The 27,340-nt window shown below is 29.6% G+C and overlaps 1 protein-coding gene and 1 long non-coding RNA gene across 2 annotated transcripts in view; both read left to right on the forward strand.

The window, feature by feature from the left end:
• LOC126733928 (chondroitin sulfate N-acetylgalactosaminyltransferase 2) overlaps nt 1-27,340 on the forward strand; it is a 259,068-nt gene that overhangs the window by 45,077 nt on the left and 186,651 nt on the right. Inside the window, exon 2 of the mRNA XM_050437413.1 lies at nt 16,311-16,386. Coding sequence (XP_050293370.1) covers nt 16,349-16,386 — 38 coding nt within the window. The 5' untranslated portion in view covers nt 16,311-16,348. The remainder of the gene's footprint in view (nt 1-16,310; nt 16,387-27,340) is intronic.
• LOC126733937 (uncharacterized) lies at nt 18,029-18,622 on the forward strand. The gene is made up of 2 exons (XR_007659912.1): nt 18,029-18,332; nt 18,401-18,622. It is a non-coding gene; the product is annotated as an uncharacterized LOC126733937 (long non-coding RNA).

The following is a 27,340-nucleotide window of genomic DNA, read 5'->3' on the forward strand; positions in this document are numbered from 1 at the left end:
AATGAAAAATGTCTTCAGTTTTCTGTATTGAATAAAAAACGACTTTAAATACCTGAAAGTAATCAAGAATTAACCTCAAATGCCTGGACAAAATGAAAAATGTCTTCAGTTTTCTGTATTGAATAAAACACGACTTTAAATACCTGAAACTAGTAAAGAAACAACTTAAAATGCCTAGAAAAAATTAGAAATGACTTCAACTGCCTCCATTTTATAAAAGACGACTTTAACTATCTTTAAATACCTGAAAGTAATCAAGAACTAACCTCAAATGCCTGGATAAAATGAGAAAATACTTTAACTACCTGTATTGAATAACAAACGACTTTAAATACTTAAAACTAGTAAAGAAATGACTTCAAATGCCTCTATTTTATAAAAAATGACTTTAACTATCTTTAAATACCTGAAAGTAATGAAGAATTAACCTCAAATGCCTGGATAAAATGAGAAATTACTTCAACTACCTGAATATATGATATGAATATTGAATAACAAACGACTTCAAATACTTAAAACTAGTAAAGAAATGTTTTTATTTAAAGTAATTAAGAAATTACTTTAAATGTCTAGACAAAATAAGAAATAACTTTATCTGCCTGTATTGAAAAAAAACCGACTTTAAATACTTGAAACTAGTAAAGAAACAACTTCAAATGTCTGAAAAAAATTATAAATATTTTTAAATACCTGAAAGTAATAGAGGAATAACTTTAAATGCCTGAAAAAAATGAAAAATAGCCTTAAACGCCTGATAAAAATGAGAAATTTGAAATATTTCAAATGTCCCCTCATGAAGATCTAAAAGACTCACTTTCGATGGCAAACTCTGAACAAAATTCAAGACCATTGGCTTCTTTTATATTTATTAATGTCTTCTGAAATAAAATTCATATTAACCCATCTCACTTTTACAATTTAAAGAAAACTGAGGTAATTATAGAGAAACGAAAAGCAGTAGGCATGAATAAATCCATTTAATTCACCGTATATAGTAATTAGAGGTTTGCTTTGAGGGCGAACACTACATTAACCTTCTGGTAATTTAACACCACATCACGCTGGGTATATTTACCCTTATAAGGTATCAAACGGAAAATTATCGGTCGAGAATTCCTAATTTTATTGTATCCTATGCCAGCAGAGCTTTGGTGTTTGCCAAACACTGTTTGCCTTTAGTAAATATTCGAGCGAGTTCTCTCAATCGAATATGTGCATCTCATCTCGCTCGAATGTCTAATTTCAATTTGTTACTTTTGTACGTGTTTTAGAGAGTATATAAGATATTCAGAAAAAAAACCTTTTTGTATTTCGGCAAGTGTAATTTAATCCTGAAACATCTCGAATAAACTTTCTAAGATATCCGACTATTATTTTCCTTTTATAAGTAAAAACAAGCATTGTTCCCCTGGCCTTGTTTCCACCGACGGGAAAATAATCTCCTTTAGTGCCTTTCGGAAAGTCTAGGATACTCTTTCTACTTAAAAATATAAATTACTATCTGAATGAGACTGGGACCGACAAAGCCCCGTCATAAATCTTGCACTTCAAAAGTATTTTTCTCTGTAATTTTTTTTTTCGTCTTGTTTTTGTGTTTCGCTTTTTGCAGCACGGACTCTCTCCTTTGTTAATACACTACTTTGACATTTGAGGAGCGTCGTCAGCTTTAGGTGACTGGAAACTGCTATTTTATGAAAGGGTTTCTTTTTTGAGGAAAAATTACAATTTGTTCTAGTTTTTGAACATACTAAAGACGTTTTGATAAAAAAACTTTCCTAACTTGTATTTACCCTTTATTTTATATTCAAATTACAAAAATGCATAACTTAAATGGCTCTCATTACCTTGTCTGAACAAAAAATAAAGAAAAAGTGTTCATATCCCTTTAAGTTATGCATAATTTTTAATTTAAACACATTTGTAATTACAAAAATAGATTTCAATTTGTTAGAAAATTGGTTCTTGTTGGAAAAATGTTATCAAAACAACTGATTCTGACACTGTTTTAAAGATATTTTATGATACGTTTTTAAAGAAGTCCAATCAATAGAATTTTAAAAACTGAAAAATAAAACATTATAACAAAATTAAGCCTGCGACAACTGATATTATTAACTCTATAAAACACAGAGATGAAATGAAAAAAAACTCCTAAAACACTTTAATGAAGTTGACAACGAAATATATAAGGAATACTGTGACACTCTTAAGGAAATAATAAATAAATGCAAACAAGTTTCTAAAAATAATGAAAAAATAAAACAACAGGTTGATGAGCGAAGGGAGAAGAGAGCGAATTATTACAAATATTGCATTTTTTGTTTCTTGTTTCTTCACTAGCTTCAGGTATTTGAAGTCGTTTTTTATTCAATACAGGTAGTTGAAATAATTTTTCATTTTATCCAGGCATTTGAGGTTAATTCTTTACTACTTTCCGGTATTTAAAGATAGTTAAAGTTGTTTTTTATTCAATACAAAATACTGAAGCAATTTCTCATTTTGTCGAGGCATTTGAGGTTAATTCTTGATTACTTTCAGGTATTTAAAGATGTTTTCATTTTTTTCAGGCATTTGAAGTTGTTTCTTTGCTAGTTTCACGTATTTAAAGTCGTTTTTAATTCAATACAGGCAGTTGAAGTCATTTCACATTTTGTGCAGGCATTTGAGGTTATTTATTTATTAGCTCCGCACATTTGAAGTTGTTTATTGGTTTTAAGTATTATTTAAAGTCGTTTTATTCAAGACAGGAATTACGATTACGAATTATTACATAAATATTAGACTTGATATTTACCAAAAAAATCGATCTATCTAGAGAGCAGCTTTAAATACAATAGAACTCATCTCTGCTTTTAAGATCAACTAATGAAAGAGAACTCATTTCCTATATAAATTCTGTTAAAAACTTCAATTGTCACTCCTATCTACAAAACTAGAAATAAAACTGAAATTTCAAATTATGGACCTAAAACTGTAATTAATAATTTTTCCAATAACCAATATGGTTCAGAAATGGCCTAAGCATTAGAGATGCAATGTATGAGCTTTCCAAATAAATTACATCTTATTTGGACAGTAATATAAAAATGTTTGACAGTTTCCTGGATCTTGCAAAGGCATTTTACACAGTTCCTCATCACTTGCTCTTAAGTGTTTTAAGTATTTATGGAATGAAGGGGGCCGTGTTGAATATCTTTGGGAATTCAGAAATTGGAGGGACACAAAATCAATGGTCTCAAATTATGTTTATTTTTAAAAACGATTATACGTGTTTCGCCCTAAGGCATCGTCAGATCTAAAAGGAAAAAGAAGGCAACCCTATTACAAAAACAACAATGCATAGACATAAATTACAATGTTAAGATATGACTTACCGGTAAAGCTATTAGATTAACACAACATTTAAGTTGAAACCAAAATAAATACATAAAAAATAATGTGTCAAAACTAAATAAAATAAAAGTAAACAAAACAAGTAGAATGAGGTTAAGTTGAACGGGAGAACGGAAATAAAGCAAAAAATTAAATAAAAAATAAAAAGTGAAATATGACTTAGTCGAGAAATAAACCAGCGACCATCGGGTTCGTAGGCAAGCGCTAAACTTACGTGCTATCCAGGTCGTGATGAATATTGTTAAAAATTAAATGCGGTTCGAAGGTAAAAACATCATTCACACAAGACACTACAGGACTCCTTTTTGCCCTTGTGATCTCCATCTTCTCTAATAAGTGAAGCTTCTTTCCCTTGGGGCTCATGAAGGATTTTTACATTTTCCGGGATGGAAGGATAGTGTTTTGAGGACAATAAATGACTTGCAAAAGCCGATTTCGTCTCGGTGATTTCGGTATCTTTGTGTTTATTATATTCTTTTAAGTGTTCGTGCACTCTCGTTTTTATTTTCCTTCTAGACTGACCAATGTAAACGGCATTACAGTCCCCGCAGTTAAGGGAGCGGGAAAAAACTAAAAACATGACGAAGAAAAACAACGCATAATAGGTAAATGTCATTTTAACTTTCTAAACCCTCCGACGTTGTTTTAGAGGAAGAGGATGTGTTAAAACGAAATTTAAAATTTAATTTTTTTCATAGTGCTAACATTCAGTGTAGGGAGACGTTAGCAGCAGTTCTAGAGGCCGAAAGCATCATTCAAAACACATATATTTCTCTGAAAAACATTTTAAGATCAAAGTTAATTACTTTCCTGAATTCAAGCGTTCGTGACAAAAAACGGCCGAACTGTAATCAGAAAATCCTAAAAACAATTAAAGACAAAATCAGGGTTCACGACTTGATTGTCGCGAAGGTAGATAAAGGTAATTGCTTGGTACTCATGAAGCGATGTCGTTATATCGAAAAAGTTCTGCATTTTTTAAATTCAAATGAGTTTGTACCTATTCCTAGAGACCCAACATACTCATTTTTTAATAAACTCAAAAATACTTTAGATAACATCGCACTCACTTTCGACTTCTTCCACACTAATAAGTATAAGTTATACCATATGAACCCGAAAACACCTTTACTTAACGGTTTACCCAAGGTCCATAAGACTGGCTATCCCATTCGTCCTGTAGTTTGTTTTTTAGATTCACCCTGCTCTTTACTATCCTCGTGAGATATACAGCATTTAATAACATTTACTCCACTAAAAATTCTATAGATTTTGCTGACACCCTTAAGAATACACCAATGTCTGAAAAAACGATATTAATATCTTTAGATGTTAAAAACCTCTTTCCAAGTATACCACCCAAGGATTGCGTTGATCTTGCCTTGAATTTATTAAATAAAACCTCCTTACCTAAATTAATTATAGACAACCTAATCTCTTTATTATCGATTGTTCTCGACCAAAACTTTTTTAAATTTAACGATTGTTTCTTCAAACAGATCAATGGGTTGGCGATGGGCTCTTGTCTGTCCCCGTTTTTGAGTGAGATTTTTATGCGTAACCTAGAGAGTAAGATAATGTGCAGTATCTTTATCTTTATCGTGGGGACGAACTCAGACTGGATAGTTTTTTGTATTTTTTAAACTCTAAAAAACAGAAAAAAACGGTAAGCTTCCTTTTTTAGACCTTTTGCTGACTAGAGATAACAACAAAATCACATTTGATATTTATAGAAAACCTTCCTCGACGGACAACATTATCCAGTTTGATTCTAATTCTCCGTATTCTCATAAATTTGCTGCATTCAACTCCTTTTTCTACCGGTTATTCAAAATACCATTATCAACAGGCACCTTTCAAAAAGAGTTAGCTACAATTAAACAGATTGTAGTAAATAATGGGTTTCCATTAAGTATAATTAATACAATTTATTTCAAATTTTATAATAAGTACAAGCTCTTCTATAATTAATTCCATAACACCAGCACTAAAAATTCTAGATTTCATTGCCTCACTTACTTTGGTAGTATCTCCTCCCGATTGGCAATTTTTTTTTTAAATATAATTATCATTCAAAACTTCAAACACATTATTTAATAAGCTCGTAAACATTAAAGATAAAAGATATATACTCTTTATACGTCACAAATTACTAAAAAAAATTTACACTGTAAGCACCATTGCTATGCAGATGACACCCAGCTATTTTATTCATTTCATCACACTAATGTTGTCCAAGCTAATCAATATATAAATAAGGATTTAAATACCTTAAATATAGAAACTCAAAAATTACTTCTAAAGATTAACCCCACTAAATCAGCAGCTATTCTTTTTTGTAGTGACAATCATCGAACTAATATTTTAAATAATTTAAATGTACACCTTAATAACAATATAATAAGTTTTAAAAACTCTGCAAAAAATCTTGGACTAGTAATGGGCTATAAACTTAGATTCAAAGAACATGTTACCCTTAAACTAAAAAATGGATATTCTGCCTTAAAAACAATATATCGTCAAAGACATTTTTTAAGCTCAAGTATCAAAAAACTGCTCTGTGATGCTTTAGTACTATCACCGTTAAATTTTTGCGACACAATTTATGGACCATGTCTCGATAACTCCGACTCAGGTAGAATTCAAAAACTTCAAAACTCTTGCTTAAGACTTATATTTGGTATAAGAAGACGGCAACATATTTCTTATAAATTAAAAGAAGCAGGTTGGCTAAATATCCACAATAGACGAATATTATTTATTTTATGTTTTTCTAACAAAATTCTTAAATCAAAAACTCCGCCTTACTTACTTAAAAAGCTTACTTTTTTTTTAAATTTTTTTAAGCTTTAATTTTTTTCATTCCGTTTCATCCATTCTTCCCCCTACTGCTTTTTCCCCTCATAAGTGTATGCCTACCTATTTGTTTTTTTTAGTTTGTCTATAAGAATTGTTTTTTTTTTCTCTCACTTCTTCTATTATAAGCCTTAACAGAATCCAGGAAGTTGCTTCCTTCTTTTCTGGAAGTCTGAATGCATGGCTTATTAGTTGCCTTACTTGTGTTAACTAAATTCTTTATATAACCTATTGTTTTTAATATGCTCTCTTTGTTTAATATTCTAATATTCAATTCCATGTATATAATCATATTACCTTCTGTAATTATGCTTTTTTTTGTATTGGTGGCTAATAAACGTCTTATTATTATTATTATTATTATTATTATTATTATTATTATTATTATTATTATTATTATTATTATTATTAAAAGAGAACCCTTATCCCAATCGGGAGTCTACTCCCTTAACTGCGGGGACTGTAATGCCGTTTACATTGGTCAGTCTGGAAGGAAAATTAAAATGAGAGTGCAGGAATACTTAAGAGAATATAATAAACACAAAGATACCGAAATCACCGAGACGAAATCGGCTTTTGCAAGTCATTTATTGTCCTCAAAACACTATCCTTTCTTCCCGGAAAATGTAAAAATCTTAGGGCAAAACACGTGTAATCGTTTTTAAAAAAAAAACATAATTTGAGACCATTGACTTTGTGTCCCTCCAATCTCTGAATTTTTAATATTAAAATAAAAATCTCTTGAGAAAAATGGACTACTTTTTTGAATCTTTGGGAATTATCTGAGTGAACAACAATAAATAGTAAAAATAGGAAAAAGGCTATGCTGGTGATACAGTTGCTATATTTTCTGGAGATACCTGGACTGAAGTTAGAGAACGTATTCTTGGTATTAAAAACTAGTTGGATTGCTTTAAATTGACCTTAAACTCCATTAAAACAAAATAAATTGCTTTTTCTTTTACAACTGTTAATTGCCTACATGTTAACGAAATTAATATTGACGGTCCAGTGGTTGAGGTTGATAATATACAATATTTTTGTATTATTATAGATTAAAATGAGGTCCACATATATCGAAATAAACACACTGAGAAAAATACTTAAAAAAACATGTTACTTCGTTTATAAGTTCAGAAGAGTCCCTTTTAAAATACGAGATAATTGTGAGGAGAGGCCTATACGAAAACTAATTTTATCCACTTCATATTACATACAATTTTATTTCAAATATCTTATATAAAAAAAGAAGATCCTTTACACAATGCTTGTCCCGATGTAGCATGTTCCCATTTCCATGAAACTAAATCTAAAACTAATAAACACTTATTAATTCCAAATACAAACCTAGGATCAGTTAACTATTTATTTCCAGAAATGTACAACTCTATACCGTTAAATATAAAAAACATTACAAACCTGCATTACAAAAGCATATTTCGACTAACTATTAAAAATTTGAAGTATTATTTTTAATTGTTTTAATATCTAGGAAAATACTTAAATTAATACTAAAAAAAAGCACAGGGATTTAGATCCTTAGGTGCATCCATAAACTATAATTATTATTAAAATAAGTTGTACTTAGCATAAGTATGAAAAGTATGAAATTAAAATAAACCTAATTACGCCAATTGTTTAACTCATCTGAGTTAATTTGAGACTAATTTTTCACTTCTTCCGGGTAGTTAATGTGCATTTTTTAAATTAAACAAAAATCATATATCATATTAAGTAACAGAAGAGAGAGGAAAATTAAAATATCCAAGCAAAGCAAGTTTAAAATAGGGACAAACAAATCAATATATGATCCATGCAAATATCCATAAACGTTGACCGTTATTAAGTCCGTATTTTCTATGTTTTTTACATTTTTTTAGCTCATATATCTTACATATAACGACCGAAGGAAGACTACATAAAAGGTAATTAGGGAAAACTGTGTCCAGATTTGAAAATTATGCAAGACCATGTACCTGAAGAAAGTAAATTGAGGGCAATATCCTGCGGTGCTGTGCTAACGACACCATTAGTTTCAACTTTACTGAAAATATTCGGCGTGTCTGTGTTAAAACACTAATAACGTTATGGCGGGGGGTGGCATGTTTGTGACTTCGCATGTTGGTCAGGCAGTATTAAACAAAAGGATATTTAACGTTAGGGGAGTTTTTGAATAGAGGATCAATTACGTAAAATATAGAGTCGTCCTAGAATCTTTGAGTAGTTTAAACATGTACGTTCTATGCTCTTTTAAGATTCTTGACTCGGATAAGTACAGGTGGAAGTAGAAATGGCACCACTAACTACAGGAGTGTAAGTACCCAAAATTATTGACAGTCCAAGAGGTCTCTCATGGCATATTCGGAATATTATTATAGATCAGCAACACGGTTTTTCTGAAGCTAAATCTACCATAAATAATTTGCCTAAATATCAGAAGTTCTTGCTGGATACTTTTAAAAATCATATAGTCAGGTGAACAGTATTTACACTGACTTCTCGAAGGCGTTTGACAGAGTGAGTCATAATAATCTTATTCAGAAGTTGCGTGCGATAGTTTTGGATGACAGTTTTTTAAAGTGGATTGATGAATTTTTGTAGAAGCGTATTCCATGTTGCGTTATTCATCACTCACAATTTTTATTATTTGCAGATGACCTAAAATTGTACAAGGGGATAAAATATGCAATTCATGGGCAATTTTTACAAGCTGATGTTGATAGTGTTTTTTTATGATAATGTCGTTCTCAGCTGTAAATTATTACACAGTTGTAAGTTGGTTAGTTCTTTAACCTCTTATTACCGTTAGAGACTCTTATTAAAGTTACTGGACAGTAAACTTTTTTCTACTCCACCGTTCTGGTCTGGTATAAATAATATACACACCGACTAGGACTATGAGTTTTCAATGATGTAAATTACTAAGTAACGTCATCAAAAAAAAAGAAAGACAGATAAAAAATTAATAATATATAATAAAATAAAGTTTATTAACAGGTATAGTTAAAAAAAATTTATTATTTTAATATAATCTAGCTTAAAAATTATTTGATAATAATTTCTCAAATAAGCTATTTCGGGCGGAATCATCAAAGTTATTCTAAACGGTCTTTGACTTAATAATCAATGAAATAATTAATTAGATTAAAATAAATAAGCGTTTTCCAAATTGAAATCAATAACATATTGCCTTGTCTTGGAATTGATTAAGTAATAATTTTTCAATCAATCACATTTTATTCGAGAATGATAACTCAAAAATTACTTTGATAGCTGATTATGGGACAACTATGATTTTTCTTTAAAATTTCTAAATTTTTTACATATTTTCATGTTACTGGATTTAGGGAGACTATCTGCAAGGTTGTAACATTGATAGGTCAAGATATGGAAAATTAGAGGGTTATTTTTAGACTCAAAAAATTAATTAAAAATGCCATTTTTGACAATTTTTTAATTCCATGCAATTGAGTTTTCTTTTCTTTTTACTTTTCAAGCAGTAGAATCATAGGTTTCTTTAACTGTTACTGAAATTAGAAAAAAATATTTTCACTCAACTGCCTGAAATAAGAAAATCCATAAATGGCCTGAAAATAAGAAAAAAAATTATGTATTTCACTGCACTGACTTCCTGGCAGTTCAGTTTATTATTTTTAATTTTCCAGGCCTTAAAATCATAAGCCAAAGTTTTTCAAATACCAGTCATTTAAGTTGATTTTCGTACATTCCAAGGAGTTGAATTATTACGGTTGGATTTTCACTAAATTTTCGAAAAAGGCAGGTTGCTGATTGCAGATTTTGATTTATTCCTGGCAGAGTTCCTGAGTTCAGTTAGTTATTTTATTATTCTATGTAGTTGAACAATGGATGAATTTTTGTAGAATTTTGTCAAATTTCAAGTAACTCAGTTCATTATTTATTTAATTCCATGCAGTTAAGCAATGAATAAATTTATCTAGAATTTTAGCAAATTTCAGGCAGTTCGATAATTAAAAAAAATAAATTTTAGGCACTTGAGCCATAGGTCTCTTTTTCCTGAATTTTCTAAATCGCCAGTCAATTTTTGAATTTAGTTTTTCATATTTTCATTTCCAGAGTTATGAATAAATTTTATCCAGAATTTTATCAAATTTCGGGCAAGTTACTTAATTTTGTTTATATTATAGGCACTTAAACAATGCATACATCCATTCAGAATTTTATCAAATTTAAGGCCTTTTATCAAATTGCAGGTAATTGAGAAATAAATAAAAATAATAAGGCATAAAATAATTTTTCCAGATTTTCAAGCAGTTCAGATTTTTTTTTTAATTTCAAGTTGCTAAGCCATGGACATTTTTCCAGAAGTTTAGCCAGTTAAGGTAATTTTTTTTAATTCCAGGCTCTTAGACAGTAGATAAATTTATCAAATTTAATTTTTTGATTTAGTTTTGTGAAATTTCGGGTAATTAGATTAAATGTTTTATTTAATTAATTTCCAGACAGTTAGGTCACAATTATTTTAAATAAAATTTCAAGAAATTAAAGCATAAAATAATTTTTCCAGACTTTCGGACACGTCAATTTTTTTTTATTCCAGGTGGTTAATTTATGAATTCAGACAACTCAGTTTATTATTTATTAAATTCCACGCAGTTAAGCAGTGGATAAATTTATTCGGAATTTTATCAAAATTTAGGCAATTTAGTTCATATTTTTTTATTCCAGGCACTTGAGTCATAGGTAACTTTTTCCTACATTTCCTTATACGACAGTAAAGTTTAAATTTAATTTTTTCAGATTTTCAGGCAGTGTAGATTTTTTTCTTTACTTCCAGACAGTGATTAATGAAGAAATTTTATTCAGAATTTTAAAAGATTTGGGGCGATTTATTTAATTTTATTCACTTAAGCCATACATACCTTAATCCAGAATTTTATCAAATTTCAGGCAGTTCAGTTAATCATTATTTAAATTTAAACTAATTGAGCAATGGATAAATTTATTTAAAATTTTCTCAAATTTTGATATTTAAATTAATTTTTTATTAAATTTTAGGCACTTGAGCCATTGATGAATTTTTCCAGAATGTTCTCAATATTCAGAATTTTTTTTAATTAAATTTTTTAAAATTTTCAGGTAGTTCATAATAATTTTTTTAATTCCAGGCAATTAAGCCAAAAATATATTTTTTACAAAATATTATTAAATTTCAGGCAATTTAGTTCATTACTTATTAAATTCCAGATACTTAAGCCATGGATCAATTTTTCCTAATTTTCCTAAGCGTCAATCAATTTTTAAATTTTGTTTTTCCAGATTTTCAGGAAGTGTAGAATTTTTTTCTTTAGTTCCTTACATCAGTTTTTATGCATAATTTTATTACATTTTTGGCAATTTAGTTCCTTGCTTATAAAATTTTAGGCATTTAAACTAAGGGTCAATTTTTCCAGAATTTTCTTAAAATTTAGTCAATACATTTACACATTCATCTACACATTTTTTCAAATCCGACTATAGCAGTATTTTCGTGATGTGTGGGATAAGAGTGCTAATAGTTCGATTTTGAAATAATGAAATATTTGCTGAGAAAAATCCATGCTAGACGTACCTGAAAAATAAAAAAAAAATGCACACTTTGATAGCAGATTATGGGAGAACTATGAACTTTTCCTTTAAAATTTCAAAGGGTTTTTCATACCTTCATACTTCTAAATCTAATAAGACTATCCGTAAGGTTGTAGCGCTTAAAGTTCAAAAATTTTTGAGTAAGAGAAAAATCGTTAAAAATTTAATATTTCCTGATAACTGAGACGAATAAAAAATTCTATATTTTGACTATCGATTACCGGAAAACTATGGACTCCTCTTTAAAAATTACAACAGATTTTCCATATTTTCGTTTTTATAAATCCAGTAAGACCATCTGAAAAGTCATAGCACTCTTAATTCCTGAGATATTATTTTGGGGCAATTTAGAACCTCAAAGAATCACAAAATGGCCTTTTGTGTGAAAAAGTCCTCTCATTTCTATAGATATGTTTATATCCTATATAGAGTAATAACCTAATATTTTTTTATCATAATTCTCCCAAGACCATCTGAATCCATCCAAAAAAAATTCCCAAGAAAAACCAACGATTCCCTCAAAAATAATTAATTACCTTCCATTCCCTTCCAACTTCCTGGCATCCTCGCATCCATATAATCATCTCGTTTCTTCCGCACATGATCTCTCGACCCGTGAACTTTTTTTTATGTAAATGTAAAATCCCCGTTTTATCTTCGTAAAAATTCCGTCACAAAATCCCTTTTAAATGAGCAAAAACTCTCTCTTCCGCCAACTTTACGAGGTCATTCAACGAGGATATTATACATCAGCTAGTTGATGGCCGAATTATGCTGAAAACGGTGTTTTTAGAGAAAATATTGCGATAATGTGAAACTCTTTACTTTTGCATCCTGGCCAGCGTTATATAAACTCTGGATAATGGACGCTTTAACCCTTTAAACCGTCATATATAGAGGGTCTATTTTAGCCTTAAATATACCGACAAAAACCCTTCTAAAATTCTTAACACGTAGATTCAAAGGGTTGTCCGATAGCTTTTGAACTACTTTTCCATACCATAAAGTTTAATTTTTTTTTCTTAAGAAAATCTTTTTCATGATTTGATGCCGTCCAAAGGGAACGTTTTAAGTTAAAACCAGCCATTGTGCTAAAAAGGACTTGCCGACAATGAAAGGGATTTTAGGTTTTCTTTCTGTCGCTTTTATGTTGTGCCGCTTAGGCGTGTTAGCCTAATGGGTTTCTCATAGTTATAGACCCTTTTTCGGATATTATCTGGAACTGGACTGGGGTGAACTCCTTCAAAATTACTTTTAGTTTTTTTTAAGTATTGTAAAACGGCTTCAGTTAGGGCTTATTTCAGCCTCAGATAACCTTAAAAAAGAAACACTCAATCGAAAAATTCCATTTGAAAAATATTTTCTTATAACAACCCGAAGGTGTGTAAAATCGGAAAAATAGAAATGAAATGTAGGAATTTTCACGGCTCGAATCTCGTCTTGGATACCTGAATTCCAGTACGTTGTAAAGTATGATATTTCATAGCAAATCCGTTTCCGATATATAAAAGTTTTGCAGCCCCGGGTATTTCCCAACTATTTGTAAAATACGAAAAGCCGTTTTCAATTTTCGCTGGATTTACCTTCAGCTGATCACATAAATTTTCTTTTGAAATTACTTTTCGGTCGTAAGATTTAATATAAGAAACCTGTTAAAAGGACTTTTAACTATATTTTTTTGTTTAGTAGAAAAACCAAAGTAAATTTAAAAAAAAATAATAAAAATAAGTTTAGTAGGAGTAACACTCGAGGGAGAAAAGGGATGAACGATGGGATTTTCTTTCAAGAAAAGTTGCTGTCATTTCAGACTTCCCCACCGCATTAACCCTTTTATTAAAACTTTTCCAGAAATGGATCGAGTCGTCGTAACCCCAAAGACAAAAAAAAGTTTTTAATTAAGTTCATGACGCTTAATCGCTAATTTGGCTCTACTTTAAGTCTTTTTGGTTGATTAGCATTTAATGGGTTGGCTTGGGCAAACATTAGCTATATATAGATATATAGGACTTTTATTAAACAAATGTAAAATACAATTTTAATTCAATATTAATACATATTTTACCATAAATTTACCGTAATAAACGTTCATAAGTATTGTCGAAAAAGCAAAAATCATTTTGCTTCTTGTGTGACACTTTTTTACACTTTTTCACTTCAATATAAGTCTTTGGGTATATAATTTAATATTTGTTTTCTTTTTGGTTCACAAAACTGTTTAAATCCTCTCGCGATAGTACCCTCAGTAACCAGTCTGACACTTTTCTTTTAAAACTAATAAAACTTTCACAAAATTTAATATCATCAGGGATTTTATTATATAGTCTTGGAGTTAGGTATAGCCAGCTTCTCTGTCCGCACATTTTTTTGCATTTTGGAATAATAACTTTATTTGAAGACCTTATATTAAGTTCGTTTATTGTTTTTTGTAAGAAATTATAGTTTGTTTCGTTGGAAACTAAACTTTCTTGAGGTTTCTTTAACGATCTTAAGAGCACTCTATAACAGAAAAGCTGTCTAATATCCATGACACCACTTATGCCATATAATGTATCCGATGGAAAAAACCTACTTTTGTTAAATACAATTTTAAGTGCCCATTTTTGAGTTATTTCTAAACGTGTAACATGTGAGTTTAGCACTCCTCCCCAACCAATTATTCCATAGATCAAATGTGACTGCACTAATGAAAAATATAGAGTTTTTAATTGATTCGTTGACAGGAAGTCTTTCAAATAGTTTAATTTTGGCATGACACATCTAATCTTTTGAACAACATATTTGATGTGATGATCCCATCGGAGGTTGTTGTCTATAATAATTCCCAAATATTTTATAGTCTTTGTCGCAGGTATTGCTTGATTATCCACTATTATGCCTTGACAGTTTATTGTTTTATCATTGGGAGAGAATAATATGCATTTGGTTTTTTCAAGATTTACAGTTAATAGGTTAAAATCAAACCATTTTTTAACTAGCGAAAACTCCCTTTCTGCTTGAATTCTTAATTCCTCCCATGTTTCTCCCTTAAACAAAATAGCAGTATCATCAGCAAATGATATAGTTTTACCATTGATGTTCAGTTTAAGTAAGCAATTTATATACAAAACAAACAGTAGTGGTCCCAAAACAGTCCCCTAAGGAACGCCACAGGTTATCGACCCAGCCTCACTCATTACTCCACCGATTTTTGTATATTGTATTGCTAGCTTATTTAGTATAGCTAACTTATTTTTACACCTAATGAATTATTGTATAGCAATTGGAATTTTTTTAAATAGTTATAAAAAATTGTGCATCGTGTCCATTTTTGTTATGCGTCATGCTTATGGGAGAAATAACTTGATTTGAGGCGATTTACTTAATTTTATTCACTTAAGCCATACATACATTTATCCAGAATTTTATAAAAGTTGAAGCAGTAAAGTTAATTTTTGTTATTCTAGGCACCTAAACCATGAGTTTAATCCAGAATTTTATCAAATTTTAGTTAATCATTATTTAAATTCAAACTAATTGAGCAATGGATAAATTTATTTAAGATTTTATCAAATTTTGATATTTAAATTAATTTTTTATTAAATTTTAGGCACCTGAGCCATCGATCAATTTTTCCAGAATGTTCTCAGAATTCAGAAATTTTTTTAATTAATATATTTTAGGTTTTTAGGTAGTTATAGAATATTTTTTTTAATTCCAGGTAATTATGCCAAAAATAATTTTTTTACAAAATATCAAATTATCCAAAATATCAAAATGAACTAAATTGCCTAGTTCATTACTTATTAAATTCCAGATACTTGAGCCATGCATCAGTTTTTCCTAAATTTCCTAAGCGTCAATCAGTTTTTAAATTTCGTTTTTCCAGATTTTCAGGAAGTGTAGAATTTTATGCAGAATTTTATCAAATTTCAGGAAATTTAGTTCTTGCTTATAAAATTCTAGGCACATAAACCAAGAATTTATTTTTCCAGAATTTTCTCAAAATTTAGTCAATTTTTAAAATAGAATTTTCCAATTTTTTGTATATTTTCAAGGAGTTTTTATTTCTACATATTTTTTTAAATCCCACTATAGCAGTATTTTTATGATGTGTGAGACGAGTGTCTTTTGCTAATAGTTCGATTTTAAAATAATTAAATATTTGCTAGCATGGATTTTGCGCTAGACATACCTGAAAAATAAAAAAAATTCATTGATTAGTACTTAATGGGTTGGCTTGGGCAAACATTAGCTAACTTTCTTTTGCAACTAATGAATTATTTTACAGCTATTGGAATTTTTTTAAATAGTTATATAAATTGTTCATCGTATCAATTTTTGTTTTGCATAATGCTAAAGGAAGGAACATTTTATGTAAAGTGACCGAAAAGTGTGTTTTATTTAATAAATATTACTGGCTTTTTTCAATTTATTTATGTCCTTTTTCTTTGTTTAACTCAGTATTTTTTTTGTAGATAAAGCATTTTTGATGGCCTGAAACAATGACCAACTGATGACAAAATTATCAATTCTGGCTTCGAAAATACTACGGTAAGTTTACATTTAAGAATATTATTTCGTTTTAATGACTTTTACGATTGTCTTGGCTCGACTTTTCAAAACATTCTCAGTAGGGTATGGATCTGGTAGTACTACAATAAATGATAAATATTATATTATAAGAGAAGAATACCAATATTAATTAATATGAATTAATAGGATGATGGGATTCATGATATGAAAGACCATCATTGTTTTTTCAGGCTAGCAAGAATCGTTTGCGTGCATTTGCTACAACGAAACTTTTACGTTGAAATGAATATTTGCGCAAACTTCTGTACCAACATAGGTCAAAATAAATATTACCATAAGTGGCAAAAGCTGCTGAAGATTAAACATGGCTTTCTATTGGTGTCAATTTAAAGATATCAGTGATTGTTTATTACATAATCAAACTACTGCTGCTGGTAGGAGAGGCAAAATGTCGACTTTTGGCCGGTTTTTCGGATATAACCCTTTCTCAGTTCTTTAATATCCTCAGTATTATTCTAAAATGGTGTTGTTCTTTTGTGGTTTATCCAATTACGTATAGAAACACTCATTTTGTAATAATTGTTCGCCTATTTTTAAACTTCGTCCAGGATATAGGTCTTAGGAGAGACAAAATCTCAATTTTTTGGTCGTTTTTTTGGACATATCCCTGTCTCAGTTCCTTAATATCCTTATTATCATTTTAAAATGGTGTTTTTCTATTGTGGGTTATCCAATTACGTATGAAAACACTTATTTTATATTGTATCTTTGCCTATTTTTAAAGTGCGTCCAGGATATAGGCATTAGGAGAGGCAAAATTTCGACTTTTTGGTTGGTTTTTCGGACATATCCCTATCTCAATTATTTAATATCCTGGGTATCATTCTAAAATTGTGTTTTTCTATTGCAGTTTATCCAACTACATACGAAAACACTCATTTTATAATAATTCTTCATTTATTTTTAAACTGCGTCCAGGATATTGGTCTTAAAAGACCCAAAATCTTGACTTTTTAGCCGATTTTTCAGACTCATCTTTGTCTCAGTTTTTTAATATCGACGGTGTAATTCTAAAATTGTGTTTTTCTATTGTGGTTTATCCAATTACGTATGAAAACACTTATTTTATAATAATTCTTTGCCTATTTTCAAACTGCGTCTAGGATATAGGTCTTAAGAGACGCAAAAACTCGACCTTTAACCGATTTTTTTAACTTATCTCTATCTCAGTTATTTAATATCCTCGGTATCATTCTAAAATTTTGTTTTTCTATTGTGACTTATCCAAGTACGTGTGAAAATACCCATTTTATAATAATTATTCGCTTATTTTCAAACTGCGTCCATAATATAACTCTAATATCATTTGTGGTCGATTTTTGGGACATATTTGTGTCTCAGTTTATTAATATCCCCGGTAACATTCTAATATTGTAGATTTAAAATGTTTAATTGTAAATTAAATCTTAGCCTTTATTCACCGATATGATATATGAGGCATATAGGATCAAAACCCGCTAAATCCAATTTTAGTCAAAAATGTGTTATATACGATTATATTCGTCATAAAAATATCTATCCACATGAACAGAAATTCAGTAACAAAATCCATTTAATCCACTATAAAATATAGTTTAAAAACTCGGTCCAGTTTCAAATTCCCTTAAATCCAACTTGGTTTATTTTCAAATACCGCCAAATCCAAATTAGCCAATCAGATACTTAGCTAGATGGTCATGTGGTCAAAATTGTATTCCGTTGATATTATTATTTTGAATTGCTGTCAGAAACGTCTCGTTTGCGGTTGACATCAGTATGTTTTCAAAGTTTATTTAATTTAAAAAAGTATAATAAAAGTAATGTGCGATAACACGAAAGAAATCGTCGTAGTATATTTTGATTTAGGCTAGAAAGAGGCAGCGAGCTCCAGAAAATTGGAAAAGGAATGCGGAAAAGACCAGAAGGTAATGAATGAGTTTTGTTTACATTTTTAAAGTTAAGAAAAACTAAGGATGGTGTGTTTTTCTTTTAGATATTCTGCTGTAACTCTACCAAAATACCCAAAATGTAAACATTGTACTAAAAGTTATAGATGCAGTACTTTGACAATGTTAGATATTAAAAAGTTTCATAATGCTTATTAAAATTTAAATTAAAATTGAATCGGTTAATTTGAATTTAATTAAAATTAACTAAAAATATTTTAAATCATAATAATGTAAAATTTTTTAAATAAATTTTTTTATAAATTTAAGGCTATTGAGTCTCACTACTGCCATAGCAAAACAGCATGCAGAGTTTATTTACCCAGCAGCATAAATATTCGGCGTTTGTGAAAATTATACAAAAGCGAGGCTTCTCTAGAGCTTCAGGTAAAAGAAAGTTATTTCCGATCAATTTTTAATACCCATTTTAACATAGGGTTTGGATCTCCACGTACTGATGTATGTTCAAAATGTTTGGAGCTTAGAGAAAAGCTAAAAGAGGAAAAAGATGTGAGTGAGAAAAACAAGATAACAAAGAAAGAGAGAAAAAAAAGAAGGGTTGCTAATAATAAGTTTTGATTGTCAAAAGAATTTAACTCTGTCCAAAATTCCTGATCAGAGTGTATACTACAGCAGACAACTGTATATGTATAACTTTACACTAGTCACAGGAGACTCTCATTCTTCACTTACTCCAGAAAATGTTCGGATTTGTTCGTGAACTGAGGATAAACATCGCAAAGGAGCAAATGAAATTGCATCTGCTGTTTTTTGGTCTTGTCCCTGATGGATGCGGAGGACAAAATAAGAACAGCATCATGTTGGCAATGTGTTTTAAATGGTTGAGTACTGCACCTATAAAAGAACTAGAGCTTGTCTTTCCTGTTGTTGAACACTCGTATATTCCTCCGGACCGGGTATTTGGTGATATTGAGAAATCCATTAGAAATATTGAACAGATAGTAGAACCTATAAAATACCTGGATATATTTAGACAACATGGAACAGTTGTTGAACTGGGTAAAGATGTGCCAGTTATGGACTGGAAATCTGCTTCACAGGAAGTTTTAAATCCCCCATCTGAGTGGCATTTTAAATTCAATATGTCCAAAAGGTTCATATTAAAAAGAGGGAGGAATAATACCGTGACCATGAGGGGAGAACAAAGTTATATGTCTGACCTTAATTAGAGCAAATCTGTCTGTAAAAAAGGAAAATCTCTAGATTCCTTAAATCCCTTGCCAATAGCAACTGGAGTACCACCAAAAATTAATAAACTACAGGATGTGTCATCACTATTAATTAAACATTATGGAGCCCAGTGGAAGGATTTTGGTAGTCTAGATTATTATAATCTAGTGTTAGAAAAATATCTAGGAGGGACTTATCCGCAAGAAAATTATGAAATCGATGTGGACGACTAAAACGATCTCTGTGAACCAGTAGAGATAGTTCTGGATTTAGTAGTTTAGATTTTTTACTTGAAGTGTGTCTTTTTGTGATCTGAAGATATTTTAAAAACATATCTTTAAGTAGTCCTATATTTCTTTTTGTTATATCTGTTACATTTTCTTTGGTTTAATTTTCTATTATAACTTTCTTTCGTGACAAACTACACTAAGTCCATTTTATTTACGATCAAAATCCACCAAATCCAATAGTTGGTTTCAAAATCCACTAAATCCATTTTTTATTTCCATTTTCTGAATTTCGGGTAAAATTCAGGATATTTTCTTTTACTTAAATAGAGTCTAATAGTATCGAAGAATCTATAAACAAAACTTTAACCCTAAAGTTGATTTTAAAGTTAGTTAAATAGTTTTTGGATTTTTCTGAAAATTTAAGTAAAGTGGATTTAGCGGGATTTGATCTTATATGCCTCATATGTCAAATATTCTATAAAAAAACATCAGTTCCAAGTCCGTGAAGGGACATAAAAATTCAATAAGTTACTTCTGTGATAATTTGATTGCATTGAGTCCGTCAGTTGATTTTAATTAATCGTGCTGAGATGAAAAAAAAAACAATTTTTATGAACGTTTGACACAATGCGCAAAACGAGAAATACGATCCGAATCGAAAACTTTTGAACTTTTAAAATCCTTATTGAAATCGCCTTTTTCTGCCAGTGTTTTTTGGTGTTTCATCAATAAATTCCAAATAATAATTAAGCGCCTCCCTTTAACGGGATATCTGCATCATGCATACTAAAATCTGTATATAATTTTTAAGGGATGTCCGTCAAATATTTACCTTATAACTATAAAAAGTCCCGACATTTTTCCGTTTATTTTACGGATAACAGGATAGTAATACCGAGCGCCAGACTGGAAGTATCTGCCCTGGAAATTGTGAGCAAACAAAACGGGAATTTCATTTCTGCGTATTACGTTTTACGTTCTTTCTGCCCTAGGGTGGGGCTTGGGGGGTGAGTTGTATTATGTATTCCTTTAGTTGAAAAAAATGACATGTTTGAGTAGGGCTCGCTCGAGTACAGAGAAAGTTCGTAAACTTGAGTAAAATTGTTGTAGGAAAAAACGGTTCAAGTTTTGTGTAAATATTGTCAATAAATAAGAATATGCTTAAATCCGTTGCTCGTGAGTATAAAAATGTTCTGTAAGGATGATAATTGGTTAAGACAACTAATAGATTAACTAAAAAAATGGGAAACTAAGAATGGTGTTTTTAAACGATTTTAATACTCTTAGTTTTAAGTAAAAAAATACGTTTTATTGAAGGTATAATGGACAAATTTGTCAATCTGAAAAATGTTGGTATAAAGTGGTATTTTCTGATAAAAATCCATCCTTTTTATACCCTCTGAGGCCAGTCTAATGAAAGATCTAAAACTACTAACAGTTAAAAAAAACAACATGAAGCCTGAATATCTTTAATTTAAAATCAGTAAATAAAACAAATATTTAATTAGACTGATAACTGTAAAATCTCAGCAGTAATCTAGTAAAGCTCTACTGACCTGGAATATATGCAAAAAATGTTCTTTTTCTACTATCGGTCTAGAATCAACAAACATGTTTTTTAGCAGTGATTTAGTGACTTTTGGACTTAAAACTAATAAATTTTCTTATGGACTTATGAAATTTCAGCTATATTATGATTAAATTTTACGGAACTGGCATTCAAAAATTCTGAATTTGGCCAAAACTCGCAGATAACAAATTTACCCTTTATAAAATTGTTCTTCAAAAATACACTAAAAAATGGAAATTTTATCAAAAATTACTTGAAAAATTCTTACAGGTTCTACAACAAAATACTTTAGTCTTCTCTCTCTGAGAAATGTACTGCCTAAAACGATTACTATATTACATATTTTTTTGTAAGGAAAAACCCAAAAATAATTATTTTAATCAAATTTCTTATTAAATACTAAAAAAACACAAATTATTACATCTTTTCAGGAAAGGAATATACATTAAAAAAAAATGAAAAACTACGGCAATATATTAAAACTTGAACACATATATGCTCTCCATCTTTTTAAACGCTTGACTCAGAATCACGTTCTGTCATAAATTTAGTTGACGGAATTAATGAAATATTATGAAAATGTGCGTCGTGTACGGTTAAATTATGCTTATTTCTTGGATTATTTTTTATTTTAAATATTTCATAAGACAGATAGTCATTATTTAATTAACTTAATTTATAAAAAAATATGTAAAAGGCTAACGCAAATATTATGAAAGTGTGCGTCAGATCCACTTTAGTTATGCATATTTTCCAGAATAAATAAATAAAACAATACTTTATAAGGCATTTATGCATTTAAATTGTCATACAAAAGTTGTGGACGTTAAAAAGATAATAAGATATAATGAACAGTTTTTTTACACTCAATAAGTTATGCATATTTTTTGAACCAATTTTAAAATTATTTGTTATTGAATTTATACATGATTTAACCAAACTAAGCTGTATTTTATCTGTAAAATATGACCAAAAACAATACTTTACTTATATGCTTTACTCGAGTCGTTTGAGTGTAATCTACAGATTTTTTAAAACAAATTGAAAAGAGGCAAGAGCCTGGAATAAAATACAAATTTGCTTCACTTTGAGGTTTTTGTGTTTAATTTATAGGTTATTATTTATAGAGCCATGTTAATTTTTTATCCTAATGTCATCATCTCATTCTAATATATCGACAATTTTATTAAAAAAATAGAAAAAAAATGCTGTAGCTCACCAAAATCTTGATCCCGAATCACATCAATAGCTTATGGAATGAATAAAATACTATTAAAATGTGCCTCGTATACATTTAAATTATGCATATTTCTAAAATTAGTGCTCCTTGTAAATATTTTACAAAACGGTTATGCACGATTTAACTAACTTAATTTATATAAAATATGTATAAGGCCAAAGCAAATAATATGAAAATGTGCGTCATATCCACTTTAGCTTTGCATATTTCCTGGATTAATTTTTTTATTGTTTCATAAGGCATTTATGCATTTAAATTACGCATATTATTATCATACACAATTTGTAAAAATAAAAAAATATAAGTGTAAGCAAATATTATGAAAATGTGTTTTACGTCAATTTAAGTTGTGCATACTTTTCAAAGCATTTTTAAAAATATTTTTTAATTAATTTACACGTGACTTAATGAAACTTAGCATATCTGTAAAACATGGTTGAGAAAAAGACTATACTTATACAGTGCATTTTTTTTATCTTGGGTCATAGGGTCGTGTAATATTTTCAACCCCATGTTAGAACCTGTTCTCTTTAATCGATAGGATTGAAACATGGAACAAGTGAAGTTTAAGTTAACAGACTTTAAAAAATCCCAATATTTTGCAAACAAATTGGCGAGAAACCTGTTAAAAATACGTTTTTCTGATGAAAAAGTTTGCTTTTTCTGCACCTCGTAACCTTCATTATCTTTACACCTCAAAGCAGGTAGACAAATATCTGACAGTGACACAAAATAATTTTTAAATTGCTCCATTGAAATTGTTCAAAAACTCTTTAAAATGTCGATTTACACTACGGAGGAACGTATTGAGATGGTTTCAAACTACATTAGAGGAATGTCGGCGCAAGAAGTGGTAGATAATTTTGCCGTGTCTTATCCTAACCGTCCCGTCCCGTCTACGTCCCGTCTTGCCTAATGATTATTTTCTTAGAATGCAGTTTTGTGAACAGTGGATGGAACGAATTAACAACGACCCCACAATTACAAACAAAATACTATTTTCAGACGAAAGTACTTTCTGTACAAATGGTACAGTCAACAAACAAAATACTCGAATATGGGCGCGAGAAAATCCTCACGTCATCCAGGAAACGCATACCCAAACAAGACAGAAACTTAACGTGTGGGCAGGAATTCTTGGAGATCGAATAATTGGACCATTTTTCATAGAGGGTAGCCTGTATACTGCAAAATATTAAGAATTACTTCTGGTGCAGGTCATTCCCGCATTAGGAAACGCTGTTCAAAATAGCATGATAATTTTTCAAGATGATGGAGCCCCCGCTCATAGTGCAGCGACTGTTACCGAGTTTTTGAATGCCACATTCCCAGGACGCTGGATTGGACGTTTTGGGCCATCTAAATGGCCGGCGCGAGGCCCCGATCTTTCGCCTTTAGATAACTTTTATTGGGACTATCTATCATCGAAAGTGTTTGATATTGTTAGAGGCAGACCCAACAATATTGAAGAACTTCGTAATAGAATTATCGAGGCTTCGCGTACCATTACTCCCCGGCGGCTCCTAAATGTTAAAAGACATTTCTACAACTGTCTGGGCTTTTGTTTGGCTCAATTTGGAGGTAACTTTGAACAATTTATTTGAAAGGTTTTATTTGTTTATTGTTGATTTTTAAAAATATATTTTTGAGATTTTAAGGAAATTATTTTGTGTCACTGTCAGATATTTGTCTACCCGCTTTGAAGTGTAAAGGTAATGAAGGTTACGAGGTGCAGAAAAAGCAAACTTTTTCATCAGAAAAACGTATTTTAAATAGGTTTCTCGCAAATTTTTTTGCAAAATAATGGGATTTTTTAAAGTCTGTTAACTTAAACTTCACTTGTTCCAAGTTTCAATCCTATCGATTAAATAGAACAGGTTCTGACATGGGGTTGAAAATATTACACGTAAAACCCTATGACCCGAGATAAAAAAATGCACTGTATACTTTACTAGCGTCTTTTAAGTGTAATTTATAGACTAAAGATTAAACAATTTGTAAAGACCCAAGAACCTGGAATATTATATACATTTACTTTACTTGGAGGCATTTGGGAGCATTTTGGAGAACTGTTGAGCACTTGGAAGACTCTTAAGTTCCTCAAAAAAGGCAAAAAAAAAAATCTTTACTTAGAGGCTTTCAGGTGTAATTTAAAGATTCTTACAGCAATTTGGAGAAACCCAAGAGCCTGAAATAAAATAAAAATTTACTTTCCTTAGAGATATTTGAGTGTAATTTGAAAAACCTTAGAGTAATTGAAAGTCACTGAGCTTTCTAGAATAAAGTAAGAAAATCTTTACTTAGAGGCTTTTGAGTGTAATTTAAAGATTTTAATTTATAGAGCCAAGTTCATTTTTTATCCGTATGTCACCATCTCATTTTGAACTATTAACAATTTTCTTAGAAAACTAGCAAGAAAGTGCCTTAACTTTCCAAACCTTGGACCCAGAATCACGTTCTTTCATAAACTCTATTGGCGGATTTAATAATATATAATGAAAATGTGCGTCGCATACATTTAAATTATGCGTATTTTTTAAGGCGGTTATACATGATTTAATTAACTGTAATTATATTAAATATCTGCAAATAAAAAAAAACATGGGCCAAGGCAAATATTATGAAAATGTACGTCGGATCATTTAAGTTATGCATGTTTTCCGGATTCAATTTTTATCAAAAATACTTCACAAGACATTCATACATTTGAATTATGCACCGTAGTCATATCAAATTGTAGAAAATATGCATCATATCCACTTTAATGTATATTTTCCGGATTTAGTATTTTTAAAAAATGTTTTATAAGGCATTTAAAATACGTATATTAGTCATATGACATTTGTAAAACTTAAAGAGAAAAAATATGGTCGAAGGCAAATAAAATGAAAATGTGTCTTATACCCATCTGAATTATAAATTCAAGAAAATCTTTTTTAATTTTCTAAACTAAAAAAATCATAAATTAACTAGAAAAATTTAGAAATTATTTTAGTTTCTTAGACTTTAATAAGGGCTTATTCACTATAAAATGCTTAACTAAATAAACTTCAATAAAAAACTAAATTAAAGAGTTAATTTTTCGAAAACGGTGTTTCCGCAAACTCGTTTTAACAATCCAAATGTTCTGTTTCAGAAACTTCTTATATGCGTTTATGAAATAGATTAACACCGATTTTAAAATAATCAACACTATACAAGTTTATTTCATAATTCTTTAATCACTACTTGTTTATTTAAAAAAATTCTGACAAATATTTATAATGAGGCAAGTAGAGATATCTAAATAAATATTCACCATATTTTTTATTTATTCGTCGGAATTTACTATTTATTTTGTGCTAAGTGCGGTTCTTATGCCAGTGATCTGGATTAAAATTAACTACATCGAAAGTTACAGTAACATACTGTACTATAAATTCTGAGAATACTATCATAGACACACGTTTAATTAAAAAAATAGTTTTTACAGCAATAAAACACCACCAATTGCACAAAAACTACCACACGTTGGGCGCTAGCCTTAAAAACACGAGTTTTACCAAAAACAAAATAATGTTTTTATTTTGGAAACTATTAAAAATATCATTTAGTTTTTTTATTTATATTTAGTCAAATTTTCTTTATTTATAATTTTATATTTTATTGGAAAATATTAAACTATTTTTGTTTCGCCTAAATTGTAATAATTTTTTATAATCATACGCAAAAAAACGCTTTAGCTCTTTAAACTATTGACCCAGAATCACGTTCTTTAAAAAATTTTGTTGACGGAATTATTAGGATAATATAAAAATCTGCGTCGTATACATTTAAATTATGCATAACTTTGAATAATTTTTTTTAATGATTTATGATACAGTAGTGCTTGATTTAAAAAGCTTCAATCGTATTAAATGTGTAAAAAAAAATCATGTAAGATAAGTTGTGCATATTTTCCGTAATTTCTTAGGGTTCATAAGGCATATATACATTTACACTATGTACTGCAGTTATCAGTCTAAAATAGTCAAGTTTTTTTGCTCTAAATGAATAATTTATTTACACCATATTGAACAATTAATTAAATTTAAAAGCAATATCAAAACCAAAATGTTCGATTTTACATAAAATTCGTAAAGTCAAAAACAAAAGGGAAATTTAACTACCCCTTTGTAATTTTAAATACGAAACTCTTCAAGTGAAAAGACTCTATTAACGCTATCGAATGAACTTCAGAGTCAAAAGAGAGCGGACTAACTTCATTTGGAACCGCACGTTGCAACCTAATTAAACCCAAATACTAAAATGGGCTTATTATTACTCTCGTAAACATCGCGTGAAACTTTCGAAAGTTCTGTCGGATGTTTGAAAGTTTTAAGTCGTATAACATACGCGGGAGGCAGTTTATAGAAGTTTTTATTGAATTGCTGTTTAAATTATTTTTTGGAAATTTAAAGTTTCATGGAAATGGCAAAGTTTTATGAGTTTTTTAGTTCTTATGGGGGCTTTTACACTCTTTCATCCCTTGGGACAATGTTTCCTAGATAGTATAGATTTTTTTTTCGGTTCTATCCCTTATTGAAATGCTTATTTTCTAATTAAGTGAGACAGTATAATAACACGTTTATTAATTTTTGTATAATACCTTAATTATTTAGATACTATAATCCGGTGAAACTTTTGTCTATAAACTATATAATTTATACAAAACTTCCAAACTAAATAAAAAATTCTCCCAACAAACTTGATCCCTGAAACTTTCCAAATAAAGGAT

Source organism: Anthonomus grandis, chromosome 3, assembly GCF_022605725.1.
Source record: "Anthonomus grandis grandis chromosome 3, icAntGran1.3, whole genome shotgun sequence".
In the NCBI taxonomy this organism is placed as follows: Eukaryota; Metazoa; Arthropoda; class Insecta; order Coleoptera; family Curculionidae; genus Anthonomus; species Anthonomus grandis.